This window comes from Phoxinus phoxinus, assembly GCF_949152265.1.
Source record: "Phoxinus phoxinus genome assembly, chromosome: 4".
Lineage (NCBI taxonomy): Eukaryota > Metazoa > Chordata > Actinopteri > Cypriniformes > Leuciscidae > Phoxinus > Phoxinus phoxinus.
In genome coordinates this window covers 45,163,548-45,173,547 of record NC_136879.1, presented here as the reverse complement: position 1 = coordinate 45,173,547, position 10,000 = coordinate 45,163,548, and the positions used below count along the sequence as shown (strand labels likewise).

Sequence of the window (10,000 nt, the reverse complement as noted above, 5' to 3'; positions counted from 1 at the left end):
GAGTGTGTGAGCGAGTCAGTGAGTGAGTGAGTGAGTGAGTGTGCGAGTGAGTGAGTGAGTGAGTGAGTGTGTGAGTGAGTGAGCGAGCGAGTGAGTGAGTGTGTGAGCGAGTCAGTGAGTGAGTGAGTGAGTGAGTGAGTGAGTGAGTGTGTGAGCGAGTGAGTGAGTGTGTGAGCGAGTGAGTGAGTGAGTGAGTGAGTGAGTTGTACCTTGTACTCTAGCTGCTGTGTGGGCTGCATGTTCTGGGTGGGCATCAGATGCATCTGTGCCATTGTGGGAACAAGCTGAGGGAAGGGCGGCTGAGGGGCCACACGAGGAAACCCAGGGGCCAGTTTCTGAAGATCATCCTGTATCTCTCCCCTGAGAAACACAAACACACATACAACATCAGTACAATGGGATGGACTTTAGTGAGGTGAGATTGGTTTAGAGTAAACTGGGAAGGACTTTAGAGAGGTACAAAGGGTTTAGAGTGAACTGGGATGAACTTTAGTGAGGTGAGAGTGGTTTAGAGGGAACTGGGAGGGACTTTAGTGATGTGAGAGTGGTTTAGAGTGAACTGGGAGGGGCTTTAGTGAGGTGAGAGTGGTTTAGATTGAACTGGGAGGGACTTTAGTGAGGTGAGAGTGGTTTAGATTGAACTGGGAGGGACTTTACTGAGGTGAGAGGGGTTTAGAGTGAACTGGGAGGGACTTTAGTGAGGTGAGAGTGGTTTAGATTGAACTGGGAGGGACTTTAGTGAGGTGAGAGTGGTTTAGAGTGAACTGGGATGGACTTTAGTGAGGTGAGAGTGGTTTAGAGTGAACTGGGAGGGGCTTTAGTGAGGTGAGAGTGGTTTAGATTGAACTGGGAGGAACTTTAGTGAGGTGAGAGTGGTTTAGAGTGAACTGGGATGGACTTTAGTGAGGTGAGAGTGGTTTAGAGTGAACTGGGAGGGGCTTTAGTGAGGTGAAAGTGGTTTAGAGTGAACTGGGATGGACTTTAGTGAGGTGAGAGTGGTTTAGATTGAACTGGGAGGGACTTTAGTGAGGTGAGAGTGGTTTAGATTGAACTGGGAGGGACTTTAGTGAGGTGAGAGTGGTTTAGAGTGAACTGGGATGGACTTTAGTGAGGTGAGAGTGGTTTAGATTGAACTGGGATGGACTTTAGTGAGGTGAGAGTGGTTTAGATTGAACTGGGAGGGACTTTAGTGAGGTGAGAGTGGTTTAGATTGAACTGGGAGGGACTTTACTTAGGTGAGAGGGGTTTAGAGTGAACTGGGAGGAACTTTAGTGAGGTGAGAGTGGTTTAGATTGAACTGGGAGGGACTTTACTTAGGTGAGAGGGGTTTAGAGTGAACTGGGAGGGACTTTAGTGAGGTGAGAGTGGTTTAGATTGAACTGGGAGGGACTTTACTTAGGTGAAAGGGGTTTGGAGTGAACTGGGATGGACTTTAGTGAGGTGAGAGTGGTTTAGATTGAACTGGGATGGACTTTAGTGAGGTGAGAGTGGTTTAGAGCAGTTGTCTCAAACCGGTTCCACGGAGGGCCTAGTGTATGCAGGTTTTCTCTTTTACCTTGAACCAAACTGATTGAGTAGGTCACTAATTGGTTAAGATCTCCCCTCACCTGGTAGTCTAGGTCTTAATTGGGCACTAATTGAAGGGAAAGACCAAAAACCTCCATACACTAGGCCCTCCGTGGAACCGGTTTGAGACAACTGGTTTAGAGTGAACTGGGATGGACTTTAGTGAGGTGAGAGGGGTTTAGAGTGAACTGGGATGGACTTTACTGAGGTGAGAGGGGTTTAGAGTGAACTGGGAGGGACTTTAGTGAGGTGAGAGTGGTTTAGAGTGAACTGGGATGGACTTTACTGAGGTGAGAGGGGTTTAGAGTGAACTGGGATGGACTTTACTGAGGTGAGAGGGGTTTAGAGTGAACTGGGATGGACTTTACTGAGGTGAGAGGGGTTTAGAGTGAACTGGGAGGGACTTTAGTGAGGTGAGAGTGGTTTAGAGTGAACTGGGATGGACTTTAGTGAGGTGAGGGGTTTAGAGTGAACTGGGATGGACTTTAGTGAGGTGAGAGGGGTTTAGAGTGAACTGGGAGGGACTTTAGTGAGGTAAAAGGGGTTTAGAGTGAACTGGGAGGGACTTTAGTGAGGTGAGAGTGGATTAGAGTGAACTGGGATGGACTTTAGTGAGGTGAAAAGGGTTTAGAGTGAACTGGGATGGACTTTAGTGAGGTAAAAGGGGTTTAGAGTGAACTGGGAGGGACTTTAGTGAGGTGAGAGTGGTTTAGAGTGAACTGGGAGGGGCATTAGTGAGGTGAGAGGGGTTTAGAGTGAACTGGAAGGGACTTGAGTGACGTGAGAGTGGTTAAGAGTGAACTGGGATGGACTTTAGTGATGTGAGAGTGGTTTAGAATGAACTGGGAGGGGCTTTAGTGAGGTGAGAGTGGTTTAGAGTGAGCTGGGAGGGACTTTAGTGATGTGAGAGTGGTTTAGAATGAACTGGGAGGGGCTTTAGTGAGGTGAGAGTGGTTTAGAGTGAGCTGGGAGGGACTTTAGTGATGTGAGAGTGGTTTAGAATGAACTGGGAGGGGCTTTAGTGAGGTGAGAGTGGTTTAGAGTGAGCTGGGAGGGACTTTAGTGATGTGAGAGTGGTTTAGAATGAACTGGGAGGGGCTTTAGTGAGGTGAGAGTGGTTTAGAATGAACTGGGAGGGACTTTAGTGAGGTAAGAGTGGTTAAGAGTGAACTGGGATGGACTTTAGTGATGTGAGAGTGGTTTAGAATGAACTGGGAGGGGCTTTAGTGAGGTGAGAGTGGTTTAGAGTGAGCTGGGAGGGACTTTAGTGATGTGAGAGTGGTTTAGAGGGAACTGGGAGTAACTTTAGTGAGGTGAGAGTGGTTTAGAGTGAGCTGGGAGGGACTTTAGTGAGGTAAGAGTGGTTTAGAGTGAGCTGGGAGGGACTTTAGTGAGGTGAGAGTGGTTTAGAGTGAACTGGGAGGGACTTTAGTGAGGTGAGAGTGGTTCAGAGTGAACTAGGAGGGACTTTAGTGAGGTGAGAGTGGTTTAGAGTGAACTAGGAGGGACTTTAGTGAGGTGAGAGTGGTTTAGAGTGAGCTGGGAGGGACTTTAGTGAGGTAAGAGTGGTTTAGAGTGAGCTGGGAGGGACTTTAGTGAGGTGAGAGTGGTTTAGAGTGAACTGGGAGGGACTTTAGTGAGGTGAGAGTGGTTTAGAGTGAACTAGGAGGGACTTTAGTGAGGTGAGAGGGGTTTAGAGTGAACTGGGAGGGACTTTAGTGAGGTGAGAGTGGTTTAGAGTGAACTGGGAGGGACTTTAGTGAGGTGAGAGTGGTTTAGAGTGAACTGGGAGGGACTTTAGTGAGGTGAGAGTGGTTTAGAGTGAGCTGGGAGGGACTTTAGTGAGGTAAGAGTGGTTTAGAGTGAGCTGGGAGGGACTTTAGTGAGGTGAGAGTGGTTTAGAGTGAACTGGGAGGGACTTTAGTGAGGTGAGAGTGGTTTAGAGTGAACTAGGAGGGACTTTAGTGAGGTGAGAGGGGTTTAGAGTGAACTGGGAGGGACTTTAGTGAGGTGAGAGTGGTTTAGAGTGAACTGGGAGGGACTTTAGTGAGGTGAGAGTGGTTTAGAGTGAACTGGAAGGGACTTTAGTGAGGTGAGAATGGTTTAGAGTGAACTAGGAGGGACTTTAGTGAGGTGAGAGTGGTTTAGAGTGAACTGGAAGGGACTTTAGTGAGGTGAGAATGGTTTAGAGTTAACTGGGATTGACTTTAGTGAGGTGAGAGTGGTTTAGAGTGAACTGGGAGGGACATTAGTGAGGTAAGAGTGGTTTAGAATGAACCGGGAGAGACTTTAGTGAGGTAAGATTGGTTTAGAGTCAACTGGGAGGGACTTTAGTGAGGTGAGAGCGGTTTAGAGTGAACTAGGATTGACTTTAGTGAGGTGAGAGTGGTTTAGAGTGAACTAGGATTGACTTTAGTGAGGTGAGAGTGGTTTAGATTGAACTGGGAGGGACTTTAGTTAGGTGAGAGTGGTTTAGAGTGAACTGGGATGGAATTTAGTGAGGTGACAGGGGTTTAGAGTGAACTGGGAGGGACTTTAGTGAGGTGAGAGTGGTTTAGAGTGAACTGGGATGGACTTTAGTGAGGTGAGAGTGGTTTAGAGTGAGCTGGGAGCAACTTTAGTGAGGTGAGAGTGGTTTAGAGTGAACTGGGAGGGGCTTTAGTGAGGTGAGAGTGGTTTAGAGTGAACTGGGAGGGACTTTAGTGAGGTGAGAGTGGTTTAGAGTGAACTGGGAGGGGCTTTAGTGAGGTGAGAGTGGTTTAGAGGGAATTGGGAGGGACTTTAGTGAGGTGAGAGTGGTTTAGAGTGAACTGGGAGGGGCTTTAGTGAGGTAAGAGTGGTTTATTGTGAACTGGGAGGGACTTTAGTGAGGAGAGAGTGGTTTAGAGTGAACTGGGAGGGGCTTTAGTGAGGTGAGAGTGGTTTAGAGTGAACTGGGAGGGGCTTTAGTGAAGTGAGAGTGGTTTAGAGGGAACTGGGAGGGGCTTTAGTGAGGTGAGAGTGGTTTAGAGTGAACTGGGAGGGGCTTTAGTGAGGTGAGAGTGGTTCAGAGTGAACTAGGAGGGACTTTAGTGAGGTGAGAGTGGTTTAGAGTGAACTAGGAGGGACTTTAGTGAGGTGAGAGTGGTTTAGAGTGAGCTGGGAGGGACTTTAGTGAGGTAAGAGTGGTTTTGAGTGAACTGGGAGGGGCTTTAGTGAGGTGAGAGTGGTTTAGAGGGAACTGGGAGGGGCTTTAGTGAGGTGAGAGTGGTTTAGAGTGAACTGGGAGGGACTTTAGTGAGGTGAGAGTGGTTTAGAGGGAACTGGGAGGGACTTTAGTGAGGTGAGAGTGGTTTAGAGTGAACTGGGAGCAACTTTAGTGAGGTGAGAAAGGTTTAGAGGGAACTGGGAGGGACTTTAGTGAGGTGAGAGTGGTTTAGAGTGAACTGGGAGCAACTTTAGTGAGGTGAAAAGGGTTTAGAGTGAACTGGGAGCAACTTTAGTGAGGTGAGAGTGGTTTAGAGTGAACTGGGAGCGACTTTAGTGAGGTGAGAGTGGTTTAGAGTGAACCGGGAGCAACTTTAGTGAGGTGAGAGTGGTTTAGAGGGAACTGGGAGGGACTTTAGTGAGGTGAGAGTGGTTTAGAGTGAACTGGGAGCAACTTTAGTGAGGTGAAAAGGGTTTAGAGTGAACTGGGAGCAACTTTAGTGAGGTGAGAGTGGTTTAGAGTGAACTGGGAGCGACTTTAGTGAGGTGAGAGTGGTTTAGAGTGAACCGGGAGCAACTTTAGTGAGGTGAGAGTGGTTTAGAGTGAACTGGGAGCAACTTTAGTGAGGTGAGAGTGGTTTAGAGTCAACTGGGAGGGACTTTAGTGAGGTGAGAGTGGTTTAGAGTGAACTTGGAGGGACTTTAGTGAGGTGAGAGTGGTTTAGAGTCAACTGGGAGGGACTTTAGTGAGGTGAGAGTGGTTTAAAGTGAACTGGGAGGGAATTTAGTGAGGTGAGAGTGGTTTAGAGTGAACTGGGAGGGGCTTTAGTGAGGTGAGAGTGGTTTAGAGTGAACTAGGAATGACTTTAGTGAGGTGAGATTGGTTTAGAGTGAACTGGGAGGGACTTTAGTTAGGTGAGAGTGGTTTAGAGTGAACTGGGATGGAATTTAGTGAGGTGACAGGGGTTTAGAGTGAACTAGGATTGACTTTAGTGAGGTGAGAGTGGTTTAGATTGAACTGGGAGGGACTTTAGTTAGGTGAGAGTGGTTTAGAGTGAACTGGGATGGAATTTAGTGAGGTGACAGGGGCTTAGAGTGAACTGGGAGGGACTTTAGTGAGGTGAGAGTGGTTTAGAGTGAACTGGGAGGGGCTTTAGTGAGGTGAGAGTGGTTTAGAGTGAACTGGGAGGGACTTTAGTGAGGTGAGAGTGGTTTAGAGTGAACTGGGAGGGGCTTTAGTGAGGTGAGAGTGGTTTAGAGTGAATTGGGAGGGACTTTAGTGAGGTGAGAGTGGTTTAGAGTGAACTGGGAGGGGCTTTAGTGAGGTGAGAGTGGTTTAGAGTGAACTGGGAGGGGCTTTAGTGAGGTGAGAGTGGTTTAGAGTGAACTGGGAGGGGCTTTAGTGAGGTGAGAGTGGTTTAGAGGGAATTGGGAGGGACTTTAGTGAGGTGAGAGTGGTTTAGAGTGAACTGGGAGGGACTTTAGTGAGGTGAGAGTGGTTTAGAGTGAACTGGGAGGGGCTTTAGTGAGGTGAGAGTGGTTTAGAGTGAACTGGGAGGGGCTTTAGTGAGGTGAGAGTGGTTTAGAGTGAACTGGGAGGGGCTTTAGTGAGGTGAGAGTGGTTTAGAGTGAACTGGGAGGGGCTTTAGTGAGGTGAGAGTGGTTTAGAGTGAACTGGGAGGGACTTTAGTGAGGTGAGAGTGGATTAGAGTGAACTGGGAGGGACTTTAGTGAGGTGAGAGTGGTTTAGAGTGAACTGGGAGGGACTTTAGTGAGGTGAGAGTGGTTTAGAGTGAACTGGGAGGGGCTTTAGTGAGGTGAGAGTGGTTTAGAGTGAACTGGGAGGGGCTTTAGTGAGGTGAGAGTGGTTTAGAGTGAACTGGGAGGGGCTTTAGTGAGGTGAGAGTGGTTTAGAGGGAATTGGGAGGGACTTTAGTGAGGTGAGAGTGGTTTAGAGTGAACTGGGAGGGGCTTTAGTGAGGTGAGAGTGGTTTAGTGTGAACTGGGAGGGACTTTAGTGAGGAGAGAGTGGTTTAGAGTGAACTGGGAGGGGCTTTAGTGAGGTGAGAGTGGTTTAGAGGGAACTGGGAGGGACTTTAGTGAGGTGAGAGTGGTTTAGAGTCAACTGGGAGGGACTTTAGTGAGGTGAGAGTGGTTTAGTGTGAACTGGGAGGGACTTTAGTGAGGTGAGAGTGGTTTAGAGGGAACTGGGAGGGGCTTTAGTGAGGTGAGAGTGGTTTAGAGGGAACTGGGAGCAACTTTAGTGAGGTGAAAAGGGTTTAGAGTGAACTGGGAGCAACTTTAGTGAGGTGAGAGTTGTTTAGAGTGAACTGGGAGGGACTTTGGTTGGGTGGGAGGGGTTTAGAGTGAACTAGGATTGACTTTAGTGATGTGAGAGTGGTTTAGATTGAACTGGGAGGGGCTTTAGTGAGGTAAGAGTGGTTTATTGTGAACTGGGAGGGACTTTGGTTGGGTGGGAGGGGTTTAGAGTGAACTAGGATTGACTTTAGTGATGTGAGAGTGGTTTACAGGGAACTGGGAGGGACTTTGGTTGGGTGAGAGTGGTTTAGAGTGAACTGGGAGGAGCTTTAGTGAGGAGAGAGTGGTTTAGAGTGAACTGGGAGGGGCTTTAGTGAGGTGAGAGTGGTCTAGAGGGAACTGGGAGGGACTTTAGTGATGTGAGAGCGGTTTAGAGTGAACTGGGAGGGGCTTTAGTGAGGTGAGAGTGGTTTAGAGGGAACTGGGAGGGACTTTAGTGAGGTGAGAGTGGTTTAGAGTGAACTGGGAGGGACTTTAGTTAGGTGAGAGTGGTTTAGAGTGAACTGGGATGGAATTTAGTGAGGAGAGAGTGGTTTAGAGGGAATTGGGAGGGACTTTAGTGAGGTGAGAGTGGTTTAGAGTGAACTGGGAGGGGCTTTAGTGAGGTGAGAGTGGTTTAGTGTGAACTGGGAGGGACTTTAGTGAGGAGAGAGTGGTTTAGAGTGAACTGGGAGGGGCTTTAGTGAGGTGAGAGTGGTTTACAGGGAACTGGGAGGGACTTTAGTGAGGTGAGAGTGGTTTAGAGTGAACTGGGAGGGGCTTTAGTGAGGTGAGAGTGGTTTAGAGTGAACTGGGAGGGGCTTTAGTGAGGTGAGAGTGGTTTAGAGGGAACTGGGAGGGACTTTAGTGAGGTGAGAGTGGTTTAGAGTGAACTGGGAGGGACTTTAGTGAGGTGAGAGTGGTTTAGAGGGAACTGGGAGGGACTTTAGTGAGGTGAGAGTGGTTTAGAGTGAACTGGGAGCAACTTTAGTGAGGTGAGAGTGGTTTAGAGGGAACTGGGAGGGACTTTAGTGAGGTGAGAGTGGTTTAGAGTGAACTGGGAGCAACTTTAGCGAGGTGAGAGTGGTTTAGAGTGAACTGGGAGGAGCTTTAGTGAGGAGAGAGTGGTTTAGAGTGAACTGGGAGGGGCTTTAGTGAGGTGAGAGTGGTCTAGAGGGAACTGGGAGGGACTTTAGTGATGTGAGAGCGGTTTAGAGTGAACTGGGAGGGGCTTTAGTGAGGTGAGAGTGGTTTAGAGGGAACTGGGAGGGACTTTAGTGAGGTGAGAGTGGTTTAGAGTGAACTGGGAGGGACTTTAGAGAGGTGAGAATGGTTTAGAGGGAACTGGGAGCAACTTTATTGAGGTGAGAGTGGATTAGAGAGAACAGGAAGGGGCTTTAGTGAGGTGAGAGTGGATTAGAGAGAACAGGAAGGGGCTTTAGTGAGGTGAGAGTGGTTTAGAGGGTACTGGGAGGGACTTTAGTGAGGTGAGAGTGGTTTAGAGGGAACTGGGAGGGACTTTAGTGAGATGAGAGTGGTTTAGAGTGAACTGGGAGCAACTTTAGTGAGGTGAAAAGGTTTTAGAGTGAACTGGGAGCAACTTTAGTGAGGTGAGAGTGGTTTAGAGTGAACTGGGAGCGACTTTAGTGAGGTGAGAGTGGTTTAGAGTGAACTGGGAGCAACTTTAGTGAGGTGAGAGTGGTTTAGAGTGAACTTGGAGGGACTTTAGTGAGGTGAGAGTGGTTTAGAGTGAACTTGGAGGGACTTTAGTGAGGTGAGAGTGGTTTAGAGTCAACTGGGAGGGACTTTAGTGAGGTGAGAGTGGTTTAGAGTCAACTGGGAGGGACTTTGGTTAGGTGGGAGGGGTTTAGAGTCAACTGGGAGGGACTTTAGAGAGGTGAGAGTGGTTTAGAGTCAACTGGGATGGACTTTGGTTGGGTGGGAGGGGTTTAGAGTCAACTGGGAGGGACTTTGGTTGGGTGGGAGGGGTTTAGAGTCAACTGGGAGGGACTTTGGTTGGGTGGGAGGGGTTTAGAGTCAACTGGGAGGGACTTTGGTTGGGTGGGAGGGGCTTGTTAAGCCATAACTCCAGCTGGAGTAAAATGCAGCAAATATAGACAGGAAAAACACAAGCATCATATGAGATGTGAGGTACCTGGGGTCGGGAACGCCTACAGTGTGGCGCCTCATGGACAGGTATCGGGCCATCGCCTCTGGACTGGGCTCTTCTCCCTCATCGCTGTCCAGAGCCATCGGCCCGTCAGTCTGAAACACACACACACACGGGTCATGACACACTGCGGATTTGAAGATCCATCCTGTGTCCTGATACTCATCAACTGTAAATGAGTCCACACTTTTTATTCTGACTGAATGTGACTCTGACGCTCACCTCAACGATCTGATTCTCTGGGTTTATGAGCTGGACTTGCGGTACCGTCATACTGATGGCGTTACTCTGATCCTGTGGGACAGACACACAAACATAGTGCATATCTTATCACATAACCACATCCCTTTCAACTCCAACAAAATCGCCCCACAATTCCATTCCACAGCATTTAAAGGGGACATATCATCAAAATCTGACTTTTCTCATACTGTGCAAGTGCTATAATCGGGTCCACGGTGCTTCTACCAACACAGAAAACATCAATCTGCATTAAAGTGGACATATCATGAAAATCGGACTTATCCCGTGTGTAAGTGCAATAATCGGGTCCCGGTGGTTCTACCAACACAGAAAACATGAAAAGTGAAACCCAGTAACTCTGTTCTGGCGAGCCTTTCTCTGCAAACATGACAAAAAATAAGCCAATCAGATTTCACTCCCCTTCTGACGAATGAAGAGGATCTTATTTTCCTGCACGATTATAACATTACCGGCCCTTAATCTGCACGATTATAACATTACCGGCCCTTAATCTGCACGTTTATAACATTACCGGCC

At 48.3% G+C, this 10,000-nt stretch overlaps 1 protein-coding gene across 6 annotated transcripts in view; it reads right to left on the bottom strand.

Moving 5' to 3' along the window:
- The window catches only part of sik3 (SIK family kinase 3), a 76,255-nt gene that overhangs the window by 28,174 nt on the left and 38,081 nt on the right, over positions 1-10,000 (bottom strand). For all 6 annotated transcript variants that reach the window (XM_079609634.1, XM_079609635.1, XM_079609636.1 and 3 more), the window contains 3 exons: positions 9,443-9,514; positions 9,206-9,315; positions 210-360 (listed from right to left, as the gene is read on the bottom strand). In XM_079609634.1, the coding sequence (XP_079465760.1) occupies positions 210-360; positions 9,206-9,315; positions 9,443-9,514 (333 nt within the window). The remainder of the gene's footprint in view (positions 1-209; positions 361-9,205; positions 9,316-9,442; positions 9,515-10,000) is intronic.